Source organism: Poeciliopsis prolifica, unplaced genomic scaffold (genome assembly GCF_027474105.1).
Source record: "Poeciliopsis prolifica strain line A6 unplaced genomic scaffold, Auburn_PproV2 SCAFFOLD045, whole genome shotgun sequence".
Lineage (NCBI taxonomy): Eukaryota > Metazoa > Chordata > Actinopteri > Cyprinodontiformes > Poeciliidae > Poeciliopsis > Poeciliopsis prolifica.
In genome coordinates this window covers 176,805-202,706 of record NW_026562420.1, presented here as the reverse complement: position 1 = coordinate 202,706, position 25,902 = coordinate 176,805, and the positions used below count along the sequence as shown (strand labels likewise).

The 25,902-nt window shown below is 38.4% G+C and overlaps 1 protein-coding gene across 1 annotated transcript in view; it reads right to left on the bottom strand.

Annotated features, from left to right (window-relative positions):
- Positions 1–25,902, bottom strand: part of LOC129376904 (voltage-dependent T-type calcium channel subunit alpha-1I-like) — a 169,346-nt gene that overhangs the window by 39,847 nt on the left and 103,597 nt on the right. Inside the window, exons 10-22 of the mRNA XM_055056561.1 lie at positions 25,432–25,838; positions 22,420–22,571; positions 20,856–21,041; positions 20,412–20,529; positions 19,472–19,627; positions 16,711–16,798; positions 15,544–15,695; positions 13,703–13,773; positions 12,986–13,478; positions 12,348–12,448; positions 7,422–7,545; positions 6,209–6,277; positions 1,252–1,430 (exon numbers count right to left, since the gene is read on the bottom strand). Of these exons, the coding sequence (XP_054912536.1) occupies positions 1,252–1,430; positions 6,209–6,277; positions 7,422–7,545; positions 12,348–12,448; positions 12,986–13,478; positions 13,703–13,773; positions 15,544–15,695; positions 16,711–16,798; positions 19,472–19,627; positions 20,412–20,529; positions 20,856–21,041; positions 22,420–22,571; positions 25,432–25,838 (2,296 nt within the window). The remainder of the gene's footprint in view (positions 1–1,251; positions 1,431–6,208; positions 6,278–7,421; positions 7,546–12,347; positions 12,449–12,985; positions 13,479–13,702; positions 13,774–15,543; positions 15,696–16,710; positions 16,799–19,471; positions 19,628–20,411; positions 20,530–20,855; positions 21,042–22,419; positions 22,572–25,431; positions 25,839–25,902) is intronic.

The following is a 25,902-nucleotide window of genomic DNA, read 5'->3' as shown; positions in this document are numbered from 1 at the left end:
ATAAATGTAGCATGACAAAAAGCAGCTTTTTGCTTCAAAATTAAAAGAAAATACATAAGGTATGTTTATAAGACGGTATGTTTAATCGTCAGCAAATAGCTCCAGGAAAATGGATGTTAGTCTGAAGAGTTGGAGCAATAATAAAAAAAAAAAGAAAACTGGGGAACAAGCCTGAATGACGTACCAAGTTTATTTTTCCACCATGGACGATGAGAAGGACAGTAAGATAAGCTCCAGATTCATTATTAGAGAGGTCAAAACAAAGAGTGGGATCTTGAGAGTCACTAAGTCTCCAAGACTTAGGTTATTTTACTCTTAGAGCAATATTTCTATTTCATTAGTCTGTTTGATAGATCATCAGTTGTAGCTCATGAATTGAAACCGGTGCTGAGATGGCATTTTTTTTTTTATTTACATGATTGTACACATAATAAGAGTGTGACAGACCGAGAAAGACGATAATAAAAAATAAAAAAAACTTGCACCTCAAAGGAGACTTTGAGCTCAGTAACAAAGAGGTAGTGAAGGGGAGGAGAAAGCAGTTAACTCACTGACTTTTGCCCGCTCCGAGTCAGACCGCGCTCTCTGTGTTGGACCTGTGATGGACTGTCCAGATTGAACCCTGACTCTTGTCTAGTGTCAGCCCGTCAGTCTCCAGGCCCTCCATGACCCCGAAGAGGATTAACCGAGTAAAGATAATAGATGGACGGACAGATAGCGCCATGTCTGGCAGACGGGTCGGGTGGCAGACTATTTTTTGCTTGGCTGGGAACGGTAGTTGGAGGTGGTGGTGGGTGAGGGGGTGGTGAGGTCCCAGCATGTTGCCTGGCAACTACTCAGAGATGAGTTGCTTTTTTCTTTACAATGCATTTTTTCTAGGTAAGACTTTCGACAGACTTTGTGGTATTTAGGCAATAACAAGTTTATACTGGACAGCAAAAACACCAAATGTCAGTATTTTTAGTCTTTTTTTTTCTAGTGCAAATACCTTCTTACACTTGAAATAAGGCAAAACTATAGCTATCGGAGATTGTTTTAAGTAAATAATTTCTTATTAATGATGAAAAAGTACTAGTTCCATTGACAGATAAACTCACTTACAACAAGACATTTTCCTGATGTTACAGGAGAAATAAACTGCCAGGGGAAATAATACATTTCCATCGATATCAGTGCAATAAAAAGAAAGGAAGAAAGAAAGACAGGACCTGATGATGGTGATGGGCTAAATTCTGTCCATTTGTCACTAACCTGAGAGGCCGTAACGTCCTGAGCAACCGGAGAACACGCAGGACTCCCAGGATCTTAGCGCCTCCTGCCATTGACACGACAATATCAATCAGAGACACAAAGACCAGGAAACCGTCCAGGATGTTCCAGCTGCTCCTCAGATATGCCTTCTCTCCCAGGTACAGGCCCATGGACACAACCTGGGAGAAAAACGAATGGAGACATGACCCACATAAGTAGACGACTCATCAGACACACGTGACCTTTGGTGTTTAATGTGTTGTAAAAATGTATGAGCTAATCTACAGACTTATTCTGTTTTTGGTTTTGGCACAGTTCAATGTCACACAAAGATAACTAAAGCAAATGCATAAAGATGTTCTAAAAGATGTTCTAAAAATACCACCTGAAGTGTTTTTACAACAACTAAAGTAGTATTTCTGGCTAATAATTTGTGTTGGCCAGAAACTGTTGGCTAACAAGGTAAAATTAAATTGTTCTTAAAAATATTAACTAACTTTAATGAACTGAAGAAAAAAAGTTATTTATACCAACTCGGGCCTGTGAGAAAATGTCATTTAGTTTGTGAAATCTTAAATTAACTGTAATCTACTTTATTTTATTTTATTGTAAAACTCAGTTAAATTTAAGTCATTTTTTTTCTGCTGGACTAAAAAAAGGCAGTCCACTATTCAGATTTTGTTTACAAAATCTTCTTAAACGAGCAACATTATGTGTTTTCCTATCACAGTGTCATTTTATAGCACAGTCAAGTAACTATGATAACCTTCAGTTGTTAAAAAAATGCTGTTCATATCAAATATGACTTAAAAGATATCTGATTTCATAATTAATGCCTTGAAATTGGGCCTCTGTCTCTTTAAGAAAGTCTTACACTTTCTGAAACTACGCTTTCAGGAAGTCATCAAAACAAGACTCCTCGATTGACCCTTTAACAACAATTTTATAAGTGTTTCAATGAGCAGTAGCTCCTGCAATTAGGACAGTAGGTGAAGTTCCATTGACAGGTGTTTGCTAATCGCTGCTAGCTAGTCTGAAGGAGCTGAGACGGGAAGTCGTGAAGCACGATTGCAGCAATGTGCTATGGCCTACTATAATAACATTGTAGCATGAAGTAAGACTCAAAAATGATGTTTTTACATAATATAGCCCCTTCAATCAAACTCCTCGCTACGCATAGGCATAAATAACAAAGATGTGGCTGAATGCTGCATATTATCTCATTGCTCTGATTTAATATAACAAACTCTTCCTCCAGCAGGGACTGAAAGAAAAAAAAAACATTGCAGTTCAAATTCTTCATAGAAAAACAGAAAGACGCTATGCTGAGGAAAGTGTGAGACAGCTATCAGTCAGTGAATCGAAAGGCAGAAGTCAGGTATGGTAAACAAAGGTATATGGAATAAAAGTCAAAGATAGAGTGAAAGGAATGGCAGATCCAAGACCAAAAATAGAAGATGTCATCAGAAACATGTGAAATGCAACTTTTTCTGGGGTGTTTTTGTTACATTTTTATGTCCCAACAAAATCTCAGTGGAATAGAATGACAAAGAGCAGCAACAATTGTAAATCTTTTATAAAAACTAAATAATATTAATGTGTTAACATAACTATATGTATCAAAAGCCTTGAAAGAGAAGCTTCCTTGTCAAATAATTATCAGGCAGAAATTAAGAAACAAACCAAAAAGCTGCATGTCTCAGAATGGATCCATCCAGATAATAGAACATAGGGTCCAACAAGACAGGTCTTGTGAAGAATCCTCTAAAGTAATATAAAAATGTCTTCCAAAAAAAAATCTTAATCTTTCCACACTGATCCAAACTGTAGTGCGTCCAAGCCACATCCCATAAATCAGATTTTTACTCATGTTTTGACAGCATACATATGGAGTTTTGTTATTAATAGCAGCCTGGCTATACTGAGATTCCACTGCTACTATTGGAAGGCCTCTGGATATAAATAAAGCAGATTAAAAATCATCCTGGTAACATGATTCATTGGACATCTGGCACTTCAATGCCAACAGTGACAAAGGTTACCTCACGCTTTTCTTACTCTGTCAGCGGTGTGACATGCAGAGTGTGTCACAATAAATTCACTTTTAAATTGCAGTCAAACTCCATTGATAATCTGATATTTCAGTCATCCTTGCTGTTGTTGGACTTGCTCTTTAAGTGTTTTTTCAATTTAAAATGTAACTATTTGTGTCTGCGATGCTAAATGGTGACTTCAAGATTTTACTGGACTGATGAGAATGGCGTATAATTTTACAGATTGCCTATTGACATTTCAGAGGTGGTTTGAATATAAAGCAAACCCTAAATTGTAAGTACTGTCAACACACACACACACACACACACACACACACACACACACACCCCCACACACACACACACACACACACACACACACACACACACACACACACACACACACACACACACACACACACACACGCGCGCGCACACGCATACACACACACACACACACGCACGCACACGCACACACACACACCCTTGATAGAGCCAGAGCCCCCCAACACCGCCATCATCATCCGCCACCCTACAAGGTCAATCAGCTTTTGACAATGGATGGATGGATTGCTCAAGTTGGAACTGGAGATTTTCTCACTATTATGATTAATTTATTCATTTGAACCTGGCTGAACTGAATTTAAAACCAGTACTTGTTAAGAGTGAACTGGAATGACATTAAAACAAAGTTTCCGAAGAGCTCTTTGGGAAATGGCAATCTTCTGCACTGTTTTAGAGTTGTAGTCTGCAGTGGTTTTGGCAAAGAGCAGAGGAAGTGAACAAAGCCATTCAGTCCGTGTTGACCACGCCTCCAAATGCTGAATAACCATTAACAGCCATCTTGTTCGGCTCGGGGTTTTCTCTCTTCGCATTAGAAGACGGTTATTTACAGCACAAGTAGCTTCCGGTAAGCTTCATAGCATCAGTCTGGTGCATTGCATAAGTCACAGCCAAATGTCACTTATGCACAGAGAATACAGTCACCAAAATAATTATTTCTCTATCCTGGTTTAACTATTTTTTTTGCTTAGACCAAGCCACTAAGTGAGCAGCTATTGACTTTAACTCTACATACTCAGATTTTCTTTCACTACTGTTTTCTCAAACTTCCAATCAGGTGTCATACTAAACCTCGTTGTGCTGGAGGGTTTTAATGTGACATGGAAGTAATTTCTTTGCACCGTCACCATCTGCTTGGCCCACGGCAGGTATTGCGGGGAAATCAATAATTTAATGCTACCAGTTGGGCTTTTTTTTACATAAAGCAATTATCAAAGTAAATAAAATGTGTCTGTCTTGTATTCAAGCTTTTCATTATGTGTCATTGTGATTTTCATTTTTGGGGCATTTTTGTACAATCCATTGAATTGGATCAGTTTTCTTTAAGACAAAACTAAACTGAATTAAACTGAATCTGAAGAAGGTTACAAGTTGGCAGAGCAATGTATATGTATGATGCAAGAAAAGTAGTAGAAAGAGACTCAAAACCAGATCTGAGAGTGCAAATGAAGCAGCAAATTGAAAGATAATAATGGGGCAACTTTGATTAAATTACAAATTGGGAAAACAAAAGTGGGGAAGTTATAAGAAAGGGATACAAGACTGCAACCACCTCCATCCAGCAGTACCAGTGAACTATACACTGTCACAATCCAGGTAACAAGCTGATACACATGCCTTCATTATCCATAATCATTAAAAAAAACATTGGATGATTTCTACTGGTGCAGAAAAGGCCTGAAGACTCAAAGATCTTAATATAGGATGGTTTAATGATTTCTACAAGGCAAAAAGGATAAAGCAGAAATAATGTGTATTTTTGATGGGAGGTTCAGGAGTGACTGAAGGACCGCTGAAGAATGATAGTCTTCTAATTGAAATCATTATCTAGTTGCCCATCAGTAGTCATACAAGTGCAACTGATTAAAACACCAAGGTGGAGAGTTATCAGCAAAACCGACAGGAGGAGCTAAATAAGAAGCCAGAGGACAAACAGTTAGGGATCCGCCTATCCTAAGTGGCTAGATAGATGGAAGAAAAAAAAAGTGTTGGCAATCAGATGATGCAGTAAAAGAATGCCCAGAACATCCAAGATCCAGCGCAAAATTAAAAAGGTAACACTAGTTGAGGTTCCAATGTGCAGGAGTATTTTTCTACATTCAGCCAATGTGAAAAAAAACACAATTTTGAAATTGCGGTGTTTTGATGAAATTAAAATCACGTGTGAATAAGTTTGTTCATGCGATAAGTGAATAAAGGTCATGGCGGCAAGAGATGAAAACAGTAACGAGATGTAGTCATAAGTCAGCCGTGGCGCTCATTATCTATCAGCCAATTAGAGAGGATGTTGACATCTTTTTCAGGCGCTGGCACAAGCCCCTTATAGTGGGGAGCAGCTACATATATGGCGTTTTGGAAAAATTGTAGTCAGCCACTTTGGAGAAAAGTTGTAGATTCAACATTTTTGAATGACACAATTTTTGTGAACTGTGAGAGTTCTGGTGGGGCAGGTGCAGATTGTCTGGAAAAAAAACTAAAACAAAAAAATGATAATTCTTCTTCCTGTTGTTTTCTTCTTTGCTGTTTTTGCCAGCAGTAACAGTGGTTGTTGATCATGTTATTCGTGTGATGCAAAAAAAAGTTTCAATTGCAGTTTCGCAAAACAAGCCACAAAAACCTTTAATTGGAAAACGTAAGGTTTCTTTTTCTTCAAAATTCTGTTTCCATTAAGCAAATGTATTTTCATAATTTAAATTCGAGCATTTCTATATTCAATAGAAATGCAACTATTGTTATTGAAGACAAAAGGAAATGTCTAATGAATCTAAGATAAGTTAAGAAAGAAGTGACTAAAACGACAGCAAAACAAGCAGAACTACAGCAAAAACAAAGCAAGACAAAAAGAGTTGGAAGCATTTTACCTTGACTGTCATCTCTGCGACAAAGATGGCCGTAAAGATGTAGTTTGAAAGGGTGAGTAACAGTCTTTCCTACAGTGCAAATAGACAATAGAAATAGTTTGAAGGATATAAAAAAAAAATTCAAAATAATTTTTAATCTAATTGTTTGATACAGCTTAGTAATTGTTTGACCCACCGAGAAGGTTCAAAGCAAAAAATATTCGATCCACACTGTGAATGTTAACCCTGTGCTGTGCTCTGAAGCCTCACTGACAGGAGTTGTCAGAAAACAGCGATTTGGATCTTAAACTTGCCAGAAGTGTTCAGAGTCAATTTAATTGCATCACTTGCTTGAAAGAACTGCTTAGCTTCAAATCAAAATACACCCAGATGTCAGAACATCATGAACTGTAGAAAATGTAGGATTGTAGAGGAACTCTCTTAAAGAGCATTCATGAATTAGATTATTGTCAATTAAACTGGATTATGTCAGGATCAGGAGCAAAAACACGACTCCAGTTAAGGGCTGAAACCAGTGGTTATTAAAAAATACGATAATAAAAAAACAAATAGTCCATGCTTTGGATATATGTCGTGTTAAATGGTTGAAACAATAATTTTGTCTTTTCTAGAGTCAATTTATGCACAAGTCAATAGTTAGGTTGACTTTCCTTCTACACAAAAGCAATTCTAACTTTTACTATTGAAAATTTTGCTAAATTTGAACATCAAAATCACTTGTATTTTAAACACTTTAGAATAGAAGTAGCTATTTGTAGCTAGAAGCTCCTGTTGCTAACAGCTACTGTATCTCATAGCTTCTATTGTTGCTCATGTATCTAGTAGTTACTTGTATTTAAAAGCAGTTAAAATAGAAGTGATTTTAAAGTTCAATCAACATATCAAGAGTAATGCTGTTTTGTAGAATGCAAGTCTACCCAACTTTCCTTCTAAATTTGTGCACAGCTAGCAAATGCACAAACTAGCCTGCTATCTAAACTCAACGGCTAATTTGTGCCTTAACCGTGCTACTTTGTGAAGAGTGAGGAAATAGCTAGTTTTTGCTTAAAAAGTTAATTTTAACATGAGTGTATTTTGTCTTATTAGACTGGTATTAATTTAATCTGTTGTTCAGCTCTGAAAGAGTCAATAAAATGTGACACTGCATATTTAACACTGAAAAATTTACTGCGTCGAGAGAATAATAAGTATCAGTGACAATTATTGTTCTTACCAGGCTTCCTTGAAGTATCTTAGGCCTCTCCAGAGCCACTGTGATGCAGTTGAGGAAGATAAAGACCAGGACCACGTAATCAAAGAGCTTATGGGCAATGATGGACTGACAGAGAAGCCTGAATCTGAGAGGACAGAGATACAATAACAGTATATTAGTGCGTCACATAGATTTTGAAAATACTTTTCAAATTCCAACACATGGCTATGTTTTAGTCTAAGTTTTTCCAAAACATCTCATCATGATACATTGTATTATGTGTTCTGAATGTATTTTTCAGATGATGTGCTGTTGTTTAGTCTCTTGGTGTTGACGTTCTCGCCATTGCACGAAGGTTTTATTTTGAAAAGTAAGATTTCTTCTACTCTGTTTTTGCTTCTGTTAGTTTCCCCATCTTCCATTGTCTTTGGGTCATTCATGTTGAGTTGTGCTCCGTTTCCTGTGTGTGCGTAGTTTCTGTTCAAACTTTCATTCCATTACATCAGCGGTCTGTAACTCCAGTCCTGAATCACCTCCTTGGTATTGTCAGCAGTTTTTCGGAAAAGCCTGATTATCCCCTATTTATTTGATTTAGGCGTGTTGGAGCAGGGTTGCAAACAAAAGAAGCATAACGGTGGCACTCAGACATCTGGAGTTGCTGACCCCTGCATTGGACTTTTTGCTCTCAGATTTCTGACTCAGCTGCTTCTCCACCACTATTCAGTCTCTTGTCTGTGCCTCGTCACAACAATCATCTCTCCTGGTTTTCTTGGTCTTTTGTTGGCTTCATGTTCCGATTTCCACTTCTAGTTTTACTAAAAGTTAAGTCTATCATCAAATCTCTTCATTTTGGATCTGTTCTGCATCTTGCCTGCATTTTACATTGACAACACACGTCCAAATTGACTGCACTGGGTTTTTATAAGAAATATAGGAATGATGAAAGTTAAATACCAGCAAATCTTTTCAAATTATATTTGTAGAAAAACAAAAAAAAAAACTACTTCTTAATTGTGTAGTTTTGTTCTACTTTATCCATTTTATAGATCTTAACCTGTAATTATCTTAGTTATTTTTTTCTCTTTTTCTTCAGAATCCATAAACAGCTCAAGAGTATAGAAAATTACCAAGCATCTGTCCAATTACTGTACAAAGTATTGCTTTGGCAAGCTTCGCTTCATTTTATTCTGAGCAATTAATTTAATCTTTTGGGTAAAAAAATACATAAATAAAATAAAAGGCAAACGTTTTTGAAAGGAAGGGAAACTCTTAGGAGTATAAAAACAAAAAAACAATGCACTGCACTCATAGTTGTGCTTCTCTTTTTCTAGAAAATTACACGGTTCGTGCCCACAGTAAGTATAAGCTGAGAACTATATTAACTTTATGCACCACGAGAAATCCTTGAGTGGTGCTTTGTGGACATAAACGGCAAACGACTTGAGGAACCTCGCGATACCTGCTGCTGCTGCGCTTCGGCTGAGGAAATCGATGAGCTAATCTGGCTGCTTTTCCTGCAGACCAGAATACGCTATCTGTTTATTTATCGACTTGAATGAGGCTGCCCTGTCGCCAACGGCACTGATAATGACCATACAACCACCTGGGTGGCTCATTCCTCCGTTAGGATGGATTCACACCAGCCCTGTTCAGTCTGTTTAACCAAACTTTAGCAGGTTTGCCTGTGAAGTCTGGTTCACTTGGCGTGAACTCCTCTTCTTTTCTTATGACGGTTGAAAAGCAACATATTGATGTGCATTACCGCCACCTACTGGAGTGCAGTGTGGACTGGCATGCCCAAAAGAAACAAACAAACAAAACAAAACAAAAAATGAACAAACAAAAAAACCCCGAAGTGAACAAGTTTTGAATGGATCGGACCGGAGACCTCTCCAAACATAGGAAGTGTATTCTGGGTGAAAACAACCAAAGCAAATCTGTGAGTCAAATGCTAAAGGGAGAAATGGCTCGTGGTGTTTTGTCAAAAATAAAAAACAAATCCTACAACTGCCAAAATCAAATGCCACTCAATTTAGCTTTTTAAATTTTTCAAAGAAGGAAGTTGCGCAGAGGTTTTCATGTCGTTTTCTTCAGTGGTTTTTGAAGCAGCATCACCACAGGTGTGGAGGTGGAAAGGTTTTCCAAACAGTTTGGTTTGTTTGACAGTGCAGTGTGAAAGTGAATCACAGCAGCTGAAAATCTAAGCGAATGTCGCAGGGTTAGTCCCCAATCAACCGGACTATCCGATGTGAAATCACCACAAGTTTCTCTTCTTTCCCTGTTTTCAGCTCGACTTTTAACACAAACATACGCAAATGACTACATACACAAACCCAAGCATGCAAAGTGGAATGAGGCATCAACAAGGCAAAGACTTCATATGCTCACACACGCCCACACGCGCATATGCGGAGCCCCTCTGAACACACGTACCAAGAGGCAGCAAGATATTACCAGAGATGTAGCTGAACACGAGCGCGAAACAGAAAATGGATGCTTGACAGATGGCACCTGCCGGCGTGCCAACACACCGTCCTGGGGCCTGGCTTCCCTTAAGTGGCCATCAGCATGCTGGGAGTCGGGTGAGTGAGTGAGAGAGTGGAGGACAGTGATTTTTCTTTCTTGCATTGTTTTCTGCGGCCCCTGGAAAAGCAACAGCTCAGCCACCAAAGAAACCTGCTGTATTATTTTTTCTTAAGCCATTTGTGGAACCAGAGCGACATTTTCTCTTTTGGAACTGAAATTATTTGAAAATTGACTGCTTGCTCGTTCCTCAATATTCCATTAAGGCCTTAAACATTTCCAAACCTTTTTGTGCTTTTTGAAAGCGTCAGTAACTTATAAAACTTATATATGTCTTTACACATTTGTTGAAAATGTCACTATGTCGTCACAGTAAGTCATGAGACAGAAAATCTGTGAAAAATGAAGATCCTCTGTCTTCTTCCAGTGCCAACGAGAAACAACCAATTAGAGCCAAGAGGCGGGTCTTACTGCTGTTAATCACCTCTTTTGAATTCTCGGGCTAGCTAGCATAGCTGGCAAAAAAGGCATGGTAAAGGTTTTCCTGTAATGGTTTCTCCACTATACGCACATGTAGCAGCAAATACATGAGCTTAACTGAAAGCTAAGCTCAAATAGCTTAGCTTTCATAGGAAAGCTCTGATTGGTCATGACTGACCAATCAGAGCCCCCTGGCTCTGACTGGTTGTTTTTGGTCAGGAGCAGATTCTTCAGATGGCAACAGTAGCTCAGGCTGTTGCCATTATAACAAATAATTACGACATGGTGACAGTTTTAAGAAATATCTTTCAAAAAAAAAAAAAAACATTATTTATAAAAGCTTCACACTGCAGCTTTAAGGCTCTTTAAGTCTTACTGAGAAAACCACCTTTGCACTGAAGCACTTAACACAGAGAATTTGCCGAACCGTTTTGCCAAAGCTCTCCTCTACACAATGAAGACACATGTTCTCCTCTCTGACAAGTTACATCTGTGGCATTTACATCCCAAGCTCAAGCCACTGCCAATCCTGAACTGGCTTGAATAAAGGTCAGTGGATGTTGTTTTTTATTTTAATCACAGTTATTGGAGAAACGTCCCAATTGATTCGAATTTGGGACTGAAAAAACAATGTTATTTTAAAGTCTATTTTCTGAGGTGTAGTGACATTACAACTGGTGTGATGTTGTCTAACTTTCTGGTTTTAGTGAGAACACGAGCAGCAGCGTTCCGGATGTGAAAACACTGCTGCAGTAATCACTGCTACTAAAGATAAACTCATGGATGAGTTTCTTGAGATTTTGCTGAGACATTAGTCCTTTAGTCCTGGAAATGATTCTTCAGGTGAAAGAAGGCCGACTTTGCAATCGTCTTTAGGTAGCTCTGAAGGTTCAGGTCCATCACTCAGCTCAGATTTCAAACCTGATTACTAATTTATTGCTCTTTTAGCTGAAAATGTGTACTGATTCTAGATCAAACATAACTTCAGGTTTGTTGGGATGTTCTATTGGAGATCATGTTTAGAGTTATTCATGCAATTCTGAAGTGCATCACTAATAGTTGTTCTGCCGACAACTTCACCCACCAGTGCAGCAAGTTTGTCATAATTTATTTTCATTTCCCAAACCCCAAACACTGACGATTACATCTCCATTCTAGATTTGGCCTTTAATTAAGCCCTGCCTGTGAAGATTACTTTGTAGATTGATTTCCTGTGTTTATCTCTGGTCTGTCAATAAAAAGCTTTCCTCTCAACGCTTGTCTCACTTGGCATTTCTGTGTTTAAGCTTTGTTTAATAATAAATTAACATAACTGACTACAAAATGAAATATTTAATATTTGATATATATTCATATATGGATACGCATAACAGTGTATCAGGGACATCATAGATAGAAAAAAAGAAGTAAATTTCTCCCAAAATAAAACTCAGAATTTTTTTTGATTAATTAAAAATCATTTCTAGGAAAAAGAAAAAAAAACTTGGCAATTTTCTGAGCTTTTGAAGTCAAACATTTTTTACTTTGGAAAAAATTTCCAAAAGTTGAAAATTTATGACGTTTGAAAAATTTCAAAGGTTTTTTTTCTGAAAAATCTCTGATATTAATCTCAAAATTTCTACATTCCTTGCACATTTTCAACTATTATAGAAAGTTTCTGGGATTTTTTTTTTTCTGTAGTGGAAATTGTTCTTTTTTTTTGGTTTGCACCGGTCCTAATACTTTGGCATGCATACACTTTTACAAAAAGCCAAAATATTTTGTTTCATTCACTCCAATGATGTCTTAAACTTTATAGTTGATTTACATGTTGTGGATTTGTAAAATTGCTTTCTTTTTGATAACTTTTTGTGTTTAGACTTAACCAATAACATTTTAAAGAAATTATTTATTTTGCCCAAATTATCTTTGACTTTTATAAGTTAAAAGATTGTTTGTACTCACTTGTTTTGAGGAGAGAACATGTAGACAGACCAGTCCTCTCTAGTCTCACACCAGTCTGGCTTGTAAACCTCCATCATCTTCTGGATACGGAAGCACCAACTCTTTAATGAAAACAGAGACAGGAGTTAACAAGAATCTGGTTAAATAGTAGAAATAAACGGTGTGCAAAGTTTCAAGTTTCCTGAAAGCAAATAAAATAAAAACAACATTGTATTGTCTTATATACTGTTTAGTTATTTACACGTAGACAATGTACAACATTTCTTCAATCTTTTAAGATGAGAGATTATGGCGAGAAAATGTTAATTTCCACATCAACCTTTTTGGACAGGTTGATGTAATCAAATATGATTTAACAGATTAGTAAAATCTGTTAAATTACATATAGTAATTAATTACAGACATGTCATTATTCAGATCTCACTAAAACCCAAGCAAACCAAACAACAAACCAACAGGAAAAAAAAAATACATTTCTTTGCCTTCATCAATAACGAGAACAAATCTGCTTATTTAACAGCTATGTTATTGTCAAATGAGCAAACTTGAACAACTAGAAATGTAAAATTCACATTTAGGTGCCAATATAAAAAGGTATTGCACGGTTCAGAATGTAATGATGGAGCTTGTCCACTCACATAGTCTGTTTCTTCGTCTAGATCTGCTCTGTCCTTGCGTGCATTGACCTGAGGGAAGATATCGGTCATCAGATAGTTGTGGTGACCCGAAGCCTTGCCGTTGCAGTCACGGTGGTCCGCTCCCAGACCGCTGCCGGCTCCCGAGCCCCCGGTGAGTGAGCCTGCCGCCCCGGATCCACTCTTTCTCCCATGGTCGGGGATCTGAACGGGCGGCGGTGCCGGAGCTTGTCCGCCCATCCTAAGCAGTTCGGGGAGTTCAAGGGAAAGAGCCCGCCGATCCCGTCTTCCTCCGAAATGTCTGGAGAGGAACATCGGGGGCGGCAGGGGATGATGGGAGTGATGCGAGTGTAGAGAGTGCGATAGAAGGGACTCCTGCTCCGAAGCGTGGTGGTAGGAGTATGGGGAGCGGGTGCTGCGCACACGCAGGCTGCCGCCAACAGGAGGCGCCCCACAAAAACCGTAGGTCCTCCTACCAAGGCTGTTGGAGCTGGACCTGAAGAGCAGAAGATGAAAAGCAGAAATAAAAACCAACAAGAATTCATGGCCAAGTTATGAAATGTTAATGTAAAAGAAATTGACAATCTTCTGTGCATTTGCTGTAGTAGTGGTTAATGCAAAAATGACAGCAGAGATATAAATCACGAAATGGACAGTTCATGTTTCATATTAAGAATTTATTAGGCCAAAATGTTAAATAAACAGCTAAGAATTAACAACCTGCGACTCCATCCAGACTGTGGAGGAAAAGGTCGCCCCCAGTTGTGGTAGTTGGAACTGCGACCATGGCGCTGAAACATAAACACAAATAGTAAAAAGTACAGTTATCTAAATAGAGTGAAGGTTTTGCTAAGGAGGTCTGATGTAAATTGCAACATTGTACATAATTGAAAAAATTTGTCAATATAACTTGACTTTGATCAAGTCCATGAGTGTATATTGAATTACAGCGTTGACTTTAATTAAATAAGTTAATTGGACTTGACTTATTTTGCTGTGACTGTACTAAGCACTGGAATTGAATAAGTTAAGGGTTAGGGGTTAATTAAGCTTTTGGTGTCTTTTAAGTAATTACAATACATAATTGATTGATTTACTAAGTTAGCTTAATAGGTTAGCACAGTAAAACTGTCACAAGTTAATGTTAAGTTTAAACACTGCATTAACGGCGCCTGTTCTGTCCGCTACACACTGTTCAGTAAATGGCACGATGCGCTAACATCAACCATCATTTAATAAATAACATTTATTTTACGGATATTAGATATTATATGTCACCTAAATAAATAAAATCATAAATTAAAAACTGCTTTTTTAATTTACTTGTGTTATGTTTAAATAATTTCACCATTTGTTCGATGATCTGAAGCAAGAAAAAATGAAGCTGAAACAAAAAATAAGGACAAGGGCAAATACAAATACAAACACAAAGCTTAATGTTTAAAGTTCAGTACTTCAGCATAAAGTATCACATTTCATGTACATCTAATCAACATTTGATTGCACTTTCTGTAATCTTGAATAGTAAGTCAAGGTATTTCAACCTCTAATTTGCACTAGATTTCAGTTCCCTATCAAAAAAAACCACAACAAAACAATCATTTTGATTCAGGATCTATCAAACGCGGAAGCAACACGTTAAAAAGAGTGACACCGATCATATCACTGCGCTGCATTAAATCCAGTCCTATCAACACCCAAACTGATAAGTAGCACCACAACAACAAAGCAAAGCAGAGCAGAGCAAAGCACCACTAAACGGATCTGATTCACACACCCTGGAGTGTGTTACCATCAAAGTGCTGACTAAATGAGCGCTGACAAAACTTCAGCCGGAACAAGAAATAAAAGTTCTTCATGAAAACGTTTCTTGAATGCCTGTCATCCAATTGTTTTCAGCACCAGGTTCTACAAATGGTCCCTTGTTACAGAAAAAAAACTCAAAGGTTTCAAAGTGAGGAGAATCGCACACGCATTGGGTTTTAGCATCATAGCCTCCGAGGTACGAGCGCCGCCGCATTTCATTATCTCACCGATTACTTTGTTTTCACTTCTCTACATTTCCCTCCTGGAGTTGCTATCATATATTTATGTATGTGTACATATTTCATAAGGCTTCAGTTCAGTTTACAAAAGTAACAAAAAAAAAAAAAGAATGTATTTTGTGCATGTACGTTAAGCACTGGGTGCGTGCAGCTTACCCGAGGCAATTATGTGATCTTAATGAGACCGAAACCGTACCAGAGCTGTAATGAATAGAATATACATCAAAGCGCATCAAACTCGATTCACTCGATCACATCTAAAATCCCTCCCACACAGTCATAGATGGCAGTGTTAGAAAATTAATCACACAACAATGTGCACCTGTTATAAAATCAGGGATTTTTGTGTGCTGATATAGCAACAAATTCCTCCTCCAGTATTCCATGTTCGCAGCGGTGTCATAGCAACAGCAAACACGCCTCAGTGAAATTCTGACACGGAGTTGAAAAACAGCTAATGTGACATAAACTGCGTGTTCAGTCTGACTCTGTGGGGATGACAGGGCGATGGAGTACCAGAGAAAGGGAGCGTCTCTCCAGGCTGCTCCGCCCGAAGCTCATCAAGCTGCTCTTCCTCGACTCCTTCACCGAGGAGTAGGACCCCCTGGAGCCCGACAGGGCCCCGAGCTCCAGGTGACCGTTTGGTGTCAGAGTACAAATCCTTGGATCTAGAGATGAATGAGGAGAAAAGAAGTAAATAAAAGTAAAGCTGTGTTTTCCTTTTTGAGTTACAGTTTTTGATTGAGAGTGTTTTCCACGCCTGATGGTCAAGTAGATTAGGTTCGATCAGGGATCAAAATCAAAACATTTGCTATGTGGTACACAGATTTATCGGTGGCCATTTCCTTAATTTTGGGAGACTGGTGACTGGCCGATACTTAAATGTTAAGCTGATCTTTTCTACCGCAGCAAACCGGCCTCCTCTGCCCTCATGAGGAGACCATGAGAGCAGAGGAGGCCGGTCATGTCTGCAAACATTTCGGTAAGCCAAAGTCACCTCGCTATTGCCAAATCAGCAAATAATTCATTTCACACTTACAATAATTTTAGGTTAGGATCTGAAATATTTTTTTTCTATCTCCATCACTTTATCCTGTGTTGAGTAGAGATGCGCCAATCCGATAATAATATCGGAATCGGACCCGATATAAAAAACAAAATACTAGATTGGGTATCATGACAATGTGCCCGATCCATAAGGGCAGATCTATTCAGTCTAATTCTATGCTTTGTGCTGTGAATAATATCATGATTTATTATTTATTTTACATTTTTTTAGAATTTCTGATTTCTGATTTTACATGTTTTGACCAAGATTGTGAAGCTATTAGTGTATACAAGTGTGCTGTCTTGGTGCAGAGTTAAGAAATGAATGTGTTATTAGGTACATGTGTGTCTGTGTTTTAAAAAAAAAAAAAAACATTTTAAGCCAATTCAGCTCTGTTTTTCTGTATCAGAACAGCATAAGCCGATACTAAACCTCAGATATCGGTATAGGAGTTGAAAAAAATTGTGAAACATCTTGAAATATATCAAAATCCATCCATTTTATTTGATTTTGACTTAGATATTTATTTATTTTTTTTGGGTTGAAGCTGAGATTACTGACCCAAAGAAAACAAGGAACAAAATATCTGCAGCAGAAACAAAGCAGCGTTTGAGTTGCGAGGCGAGTGAACTCACCAGACAGCTTAATGGAGTCTCGTTTCTCACTCTCGTCACAGTTGGAGGACGAGCGGTCGTCGTCGGAGTAGGAGCGATTCGCATCGCCCTGCAGCGGAGAAACAAACCGGGAGCGTGAAACATTAGGCTCACAGGGCGCTCTTCAATGACACCAGCATGCCGCATCTTTTCTTTTTCAAAATCTCCGTTTTAGAAGTTCTACCTTCACATTTTAGTGTTTTAAGAAGCACAAAAAAAAAACATTTTTTATGTTTCCGAATGTCATTTGTATTTCAGTCATTGCAGATTGACAATAAAAGCAGAAAAATCACTGCAGGGCAAGGGCGATAATCTAAGAGGCTCAATATGAAGTTCTTTCTGGAGATCAAATCAGTAAATGCTTAAAACCTCTTACCCACCATTCAAGAGACCCTCACAGGTTTGCTTAAGACCTGCAAGGATTTTCCTACAGCTGTTACGACAGTAAATTGTCTCAATAGTCCCTGGTGCGTGTGCGTGTGTGGCGGCAGCAGCTATGGAGCGGATGAAGGCGTTGAAGGTGAGAGAGCCTGAGCGGGAGCTGGATGTGAAATAGAGGAGAGGAACATCCCGGAAGACTGACGGCTGTTGTTGACGTGTGTCAGCACGTTCACAGCCTTATACAGCGGATACAGTGATTCACTCATCAACGTTTGAAAAGCTGACTGGGTTATTAAACTCATCTTTCTGAATTAAACCATTTTTGACATTAGCTTGACAGTTAATAGCAGCATTGTTTACAAAGTGAGAGGAATGGCTCACAAATGCTAAAGCACCAAATTACTGTCTGAACATCTGCTAACCAAGTTAACTAAAACTAATGACATAAAAACTGACAGGGAGAAAAGCTTTTTGTTTACTGAAATAATTAACAAGAGAGAAAATATAACTAACTGGAAGTAAATTGTGTGTTTACAAAACTAACTAAAACCTACTGAAATGATAGACAAAGAGTTATTATGCCATCATCGTTAGATTACTTAAAAATTATCTCAAAACAACAATATACCAATATACTGTTAATCATAATAACTTCTGGGACAATTTGTTACACTAACACTAAATTGAACATGGATGCAAAGATGTTTTCTTTTTCTGTAATTGGTCAAATGAATACGTTTTACTTTTGGAAGAATTATATTTTTGGTTTTGATAAGACTTATGAGTTGATCATTAAAATGAATAGAAACTACACTGTGTGTAATAAGTCTTCATTTTACATGACTTAAATGCTTAAGTGAATCACTGGCATGAATTGTTCAAGTTTTTATGTTCTGATGAATTAATTTGCAAAATACAGGTCATATCCAAAATTATGTTATTTTGTGTGTTTATTTTCCTTTTTAACTTGATTGATTGATTGATTTTTTATATATATATTAATTATGCCAGAGGCTGCTGTGTGTTGTCTGTTTGCATTTTTCTCATTTCTCATTGAAAGCTGGATATGGTACACATCTTAGTGGCAACCAGAAAAATAACACATTGTCCATGTAGTTTAATTTTTACACCAAACCTGCAGATTAAAAAGTGCTGAGCTGTATTTCAGATGCAGCCTTGTTAATGTAAACGCGTTAGTAGTTGACGTGAGACATACGCAGCCCGTGTGGACAGCTGCATCGACTGCATTTGAATTGGATCTGCCTCCTCAAATGTGGCGTCATGTACATCACAAATGCTTAGCTTAATTTAGCTCTAAATGTCCCTCCCAAAGGTCACAGTATAAAGGCCCTCGACCTGCACAGACAGATGGACGTCAGCTTCCAACTGGAGAGGAGAGCATGCTGAGGATGCAAGGACAGAGGGGCTGAAACATGGGCAAACAATACAAGTTTGTAGGTTTTGCTCCGCAGTAAATTGCTTTGGGTTGTCACATTTTATAAAGAATAATATCTTCATCCACATATTTATCAATTCATGTTGTTTTGTACATGTATTACAAGATGGGCAGAAAAGACATGAAGCGTGTTACGCGACTGAAAACAGAGATTATAACAAAACAGTTTTTCATTATAACTCCAGAAGTTTTTTATGCATGTCATTAGGTGTTAGTGCGGTTGTGTCTGGTTTCATTTTTCATCATATTTCATTTCTTATGGTTATTTTTTGTCTTGTTAAACGAATAATGTTATAAGCTTAGTCCAGAAAGCCGAGCTTACAAGCATATCATTCTAGACACGTTTCAAAACTGTTGTCTACATTTCTAGACGCAAATTTGCAAACGTCAGAAGTGTCGTCATTTTTTAAATTGTTTATTTGGACGTTACAATAAATACAATATTTTGAATGTATATATATATATATATATATATATATATATATATATATATATATTAGAGTGGCAAAATGTTGAAGTTGCTCTGGATTTTCTCCCTTATCCACACAATACAATGTTTTTTTTTACTGTTATAAAGAAACTTCTGACATATTTCTCGCTGAATTTTGGCTTAATGTTTATTTTGACCACAGTTGAAGTTGGGGACAGCCAGCTTGCTTTTTGTTAGGCAGCATATTTCATTAGCAGTTTCAGGCTATATTCGTTGACTTGCTGTTATTGTGTCTACGTTTTACACATCTAGCTGCTTGTTTGATCACTTGGAGGCATTAATATCTCCCCCTAATTTGTGTGTTGCACCGGTCAGTGAAACCTGAGAATACAAAATACAGTTCAAGTAAATAAAAGCCCCAACATAATATTTTGTGGGTTTTTTTCCCTTTAAAACAGCTTATGATCATGACTTGCCTCCGCCTGAAACCCTTCCACCAAAATGGCCACCAGCAGATTGAAGAGGACGTAGTTTCCAAAGGTCATGAGCGCCACGAAGTAAAGAGCAGCGATCGGTGAGGTGGCTGCCATGCCGTTGTACAACACGGCGTTCCAATCCTCCTGGGTCAGAATCTTAAAGAAACGCAAAGGAAACCAAATTGAAACTTAACAGAAGCTTTGGACACACACTCCAGCACAAGTTGGTCGTTGTTCACCAATCACTAAGATGGATATTAATGAGCATAATAACTCCCACCAGCGGCGCCCACCCCATGCATATAAATGTTGAACGGGAGAGCTCCTTCAACTGCTGCATCCTGGGAGCACAAAGCAGCGTTACAGCAGATCCTTCCCCCCAGCAGCTCTCACACTCCCAACAAACTCAACAAGTGTTTTCATCCCTTCTGATATTTTGGTTGTTTCCATAGTTTTACTCATTTTTAAATAACATTTCTGCTGGTATTGCACATGTTTGTCCTGCACTGTTTTTAATTCTCATGTGCTGCAAACATTCTGTTTTGTCTTTTTATTGAACAAATACAAGTGCATGTACGGTACACATAAAAATAAAAAAAAAGTCATTCTACTCACCTGTATATTCCTTGGATCACTATTTTTGATAACTGCAGAGTATTTCCATGTTATAATCTTGTCCATAAAGTACAGAAAATTATTCTAATTTTTATTTTTTTACATAGTTTCAAGACTTATTGATCTTTATGTGAACTTATATACCTTGATCCTGCTGTTACCCCTGAATTTTCCCACTGTTGGAAGATAAAAGATAATTTTATTCTATTCTACCAATAATTAAAGCTAAACATACTTCCATGAAAATGTGTAGTTTGTCATCAAAAAAACAGATTGGCTCCTTTGCTCTAATATTTTAGGTCAGCAAATTTGACACGTGGTCTACCTGGAAAACGGTGACGATAGCCCAGAGCAGGGAGTCAAAGTTCTTCCTGTCTGGGACTGTATCCCCAGTTTCTGTCTTCAGACTAAATTTACAACCAAAGATGTGCATCCCAAGGATACTGCAACACAAAAAGAGCCACACAGGCAATCAAAACACATTGGCAAAGGAAAATGACCGCAATCTTCTTTATTTACAGTATGCAGAGCATGTCATTTTTTTAATACAAATTTTAGTTTTTTTCTTTGTTCACATTGATTAGAAGGTTGAATGGAAAATCGTGGATACCATTAATTCCTAATTCCTAATTCCATAATTCAAAGTCTTCTGAAACAGAACATATTTTTATGAGGACGTGTTTCAAGTTTGTGACGCCAAAACCTTAAAAAATGATAATAACAAGAAAAAAAAAAACTATCGGCTGTGGGTTGCAAAGCATCACCTTACCTAAAGATGAAGATAAAGAGCATGAGCAGCATGCAGAAGGTGGCCACGTTGTCCATGGTCTTCATGAGGACAACCAGCTGCCTCCTGAGAGCCGGCATAAATCTGACCAGCTTCAGCACGCGCAGCAGCCGGAACGTCCTGAGCACCGACAGGCCGCCGTCTGACTGGCCCACAATCTCACAAACGCTGCAGCGAGACGCAGAAAGCAGGAGGGTGAGCGACAAGTCAGAGAAACAAAACGCAGGCTCATGTTTCACTTTAAAACAGAGAGTTTGTTTGAGTTTGTAAGGACACTGGTGGCACCATGGCAGCTAAGGGGTTAATTAGAAAAAAAAACTCATTTTTTCTCCAAAGATTTATTTTCCTCCAGTATTCATGATATTTTTATATGTTTCAAACACTGGGTGAGTTACGTAACTTGGGCTTATGGTGTTTTTGCATGTTTGGATATTCTTTATGTTGACTGAGAGTTTTTCTCTCGGACTGAACCAACCAGCTATCAAAGGGTCCGCTAAGCACATCAAAATCCTATTTTCCCTGAACCGCTGAGGACTCAATGGAGGCACTTCCATAGAGTGGCTTTTTCCTCAATGGCCGAGGACATTCAGAAAGACAGGAAGAAAAAAAAAAATTAAATAAAAAGAAACGGGCCGAGAAGCATGGGATTAGAAGACAGACGCAGAAACGTTCAATCAACCTGCATCTTTCTGTGATGGGTTGCACATTTGATCTTTTTTCAGTTTTACATGCTTTGATGTGTATTTGATCTGAGGTTTCTAATGGGGATCACAGACAAAGACTTCTAACCATATGAACTAGGGGGGGAAAAAAAAAACGCACAAGCAGATCAAAGCCACAGCCATTCACAAAAAGCTCCAGGCACACACAACAAAAGACAAAACATGTTCCTGTTGCTGGCTGACACGTTGGCATCGCGATCCGTACAGGTGGTGCATTTGTACCGGGCAGCGAGTGTTTGACACCTTGACAAAACTGGGGTAATTTAATAGAATCACCTCTACTGAGTAACCAGAACACAAAGGCAGAAAGACAGAAACGAAGACAGACATAGAGGAAGACAGAAGGATAAACAAACGGAAAAAAGGCAGAAATAAAGACCAAAAGAACAAACGACAAGAACAGAGAGAAGAAAAGAGAAAGAGAAAGAAAGAAAATAAAGGAAGACAGAAAGATGAAACAAAAGACAAAAACGAAAGGAAAAGGCAGACCGACATAATGACAGACAGAAAGAGAAAGAGAGAAAGAAACAAAAAGAAAGTCAGAAAGATAAAGAAAAAGAAGGAAAGAAAAAATGAAAGAGACAGAATAGAGAAAAGAAAAACATAAGGACAGAGGAAAAGTCAAAGACAGAAAGTTGGAAACACAGAAAGACAGTACGAAACATGATTTAACTGAACTTGTTCCTGCTTGTAACATATTCAATTTGAATTAAACTCACACAATGTGAACACAATGCACCGAGTTATGACACGCCTGCCCTGTAAGAACCTCAGCCTGTCACTGATGGACGTAAATCTGAGGTCCAAGGTTGTTTTGTTTGTACCTTATGATGACGATGATGCCGTCAAACACGTTGTAGGGGTTCCTCAAGTAGTTGAAGGAGCCGAAAGCAGTGAGCTTCAGGATCATCTCCATGGAGAACATGCTGGTGAAAACAATGTTGCAGATCTCCAGCACGTTGGTGAGCTGCTCCGGCTGACCGCCAGAGGACACAAAATCAGAAAATCGGAAAGAAACAAATAAATAGATAAAAACAGAGACAGGAGGATTAAAACTAAAGAAAGATAAAAGAAGTAGAGAAAGTAGCAGGGAAGTGTCTTGCAGCAAATTGCATCAACTGAGACTGCAATCAAATATGTTAAATGAAGCTCTTGCAGCTGTAGGAATGTCAAACTAAATATATGAGACTATTTGTCATAATTCATTATTTTATATCAACAGCAGCTTGCTTACAGCTGGCATAAAATTTTAAGCTCCTTATTGTGTCAAACTCACCATATTTTGCCCTTATTGTACAGCATTTTGTTCTTTATTCTGTTTTTATATATCCTATGTTTGTGTGAGTCTATTTGCTGTTATTGCCTGTCACTTTGCTGCTGTTGCACAGACAATTCCCCACTATGAGACAATAAAGAACACTTTGATTTTATTCCTGTAGGAACATCCTTGACTCTACATGTGCACCTGTTTGTAATATCATGCAGAATGTGTGTGTGTGTGTGTCTGTGTGTGTGTGTGCGTGCGTGTGTGTGTGTGTGAGTGTGTGTGCGTGCGTGCGTGTGTGCGTTTGTGTTTTTGCTGGCTGGTTTGAGTTTCTCAGCAACTGGTGATTTCCTGCAATTTTTATGCAAAACCAACTCTTGGTTTGCAGAGCAGTAGGAAGCAACTCCAGGTGCCACTTCTGTGGGCTGAAAAAAAAAAAAGAGCAGCAGCTCTGTGGATGAAAAAGCTACGTTAACGACAGAGGAATATATGAAAAGTGGCTTGAAATTATAGAAAGGCAAAAGTAGGTCAAATAATCACTTTTTGCAGCCAACGTTTGCAGAATACCATCTATAAATCCACACCTGGTGCTAGTCCTGGGCATGGGCAGAAACTTCACCCAAGCATTTGAAATCCACCATGATTGGTCAGTCTCGGCAGATGATCCTAAAATTTAAATTAAATTCATCCATCTTCTCACACCCTTGTCCCTGGTGAGGACAGTCGGGGGCATTTCAGGCGAGAGGCTCTACGTTTTCTCCTTTGGTGTTTCATTCGTCATCAACCATCTTAGTGTCTTTGCATAGCAGTTGAGATGACAGCACTTCATAAAATCAGCTTAGATTCAACAGTTGGCAGCAGCAGAAGAACGTAAGGAAAAAGATAGTTTCTAAAGCAACTCTTAACTGCAAAGTCTGGGCTCACAAGTGTAACTCCTCAGCTTTTTTTCTTTTACAAGTTTTAGCAAGATTTAGCAGTGACTGTTTCTCAGTGGTTATACTGAACTGTGCACATGCTTGAAAAACTTCCAGACTCTTCCTCACCAATCAACCTCCACAAAAATTGTCAGGGGAAAATAATGGTGAAATGTAAATCTATCCAAAGTGATAAACAGCATACAATCACTCCCTTACACCCAATAACAACCTATTATCTCAAGTTAACACTCCTCGCATGTATTCAAAGTGAGGGACAAACCAGAATACCTGGAGAAACCCAAGAATATACAAGAAAACAAGCTCTGAATCAGAAGCTGTTAAAGCCTGGATTTAAACTCTGTAACTTGTTGCTGTTGGGCAACAGCTCTAAGCACTTTGACCGCGGCGTCTCATAAATAATAAAGTACAACCAGAAAACCTCGTCTAATGGTATACGTGCTGTAAATTATGCAACCTTTCTTCCCCGAGCGGCTGTGGCCTTTGTCACAGGACTTTGGAGAACCACGTGCGTTTTTCCCCCCCAGAACAGAACAGGTGAGAACGAGAACACAGTCACAACAACAGGCGCCGTCTGCGATTCTGGTGTTTAACCATGTCGCGAAGGAACACTCTAGTTTCCTTCCCAGGCAGCTAGACAGGCAAACCCAGATTTGTATTTCCTCCCCATTAACACAGCAAAGTCTCTCTGTCACTTCCCTTCTGTCTCGCTATTTTTAGCTGCAGCTAGGATGAGAGACGACCTACCACTGCGGCGGTGGCAGGCATGAGTGGGCGATGGTATAGCGAGAGAGAGAGAGAAAAAGAGAGAGAAATATTGATAGAAATACAAAGAGTTCAAAAAAGCTGAGCGACAGTAAAACATAGAAACCAGAGGGCGAAGAAAAAGCTACAAAACATGCCACAGCATTGCTTTTATTACTGTGTTGGTGAATGTAAACATTTTTTTTGTTTATTTATTAATCTTGGTAAAGTTATAATTGTTGCATTTTATTAGATTTTGGAAATAATCAGCGAGTCACTTTCTACATTTTGCCTGGATCCCTATAAATTTACTTCCTTCTCAAAACTTCTACAAACATTACTCCAAGCTGACAAAGTGACAACACACCAGTTTATTCCCATATTCACTTTTTAGGTTTTCTTCTCTTTACTCCAAGTTGAAGACATTTTAATTGGTATTGGAAAATGTTTTCTAAATCCACACTTAAAACATTTGTTTTCTATTCTGAATAGCAAAAGTGTGCAGGTAAAAAATCCCAAAAACTTTGCAACAGGAAATAGTTTATTTGAACATTTTCAGCAAGAAGTGCTCTTGCAATAACGCAGCTACCTTGGGAGTGAGTCAGAAGTAAAATCATTTGTTTCCATTTAACTTCAATATAAGGTTCAATCCAAAGTTTCTTACTATATTTTTAGTAATAAATTATAGCAGTGAGGAAAATGAGGGTTGAAATTTATTTTGGAATAAACCAAATGTGGAACAAGTGAATATCTCCATTTCATTGTATTTTGATGTTTTATATTCCTTGAGAGTAATTATAAATTGGTTTTAAAAGGAATTTGAATAAAGGCTCAAAAGGTAGATTTTTTTAATATGCTAACTTAGGTGTGTTATCAATTAATGCTCGTATTACCTGCTCGTGGTGCTCAATCCCCATGCTGATGGTGTTGATAAGGATGGCGATCATGATGCCTCGGTTAAAGTACTTGCTCTCTACAATGCCCCACAGCTTCTTCCTCGTGTCCTGCCAAAGTTCTTTGCATCGTTTCTTTGGACTACATCCTGTATGGTTCTCTGCTCTTTTCGGGGGGGTTTTGTCCTCGTCTTTGGTCCCTTGTTTTTGCTTATCCTCATTATCGGTTTTGTCCACGGCTTCCTCCTCTGTTTCATCGCCAGCGACACAGACAGTTCCCACTCCGTCTTTAAGTTCCGGTGCTGCAGCACACAGAGGACAACCGTCTACTTTCGAGGCAGCGGTCAGGGCTACGGGCTCAGCTGACGAGACGTGGACTGGTTTATGATGATGAGGGCACGGATGACCTGGGAACAGAAGACATTTGGATGTCAGTGCATATCGGGTGAATTATAACTTCTGCTGCCTTTA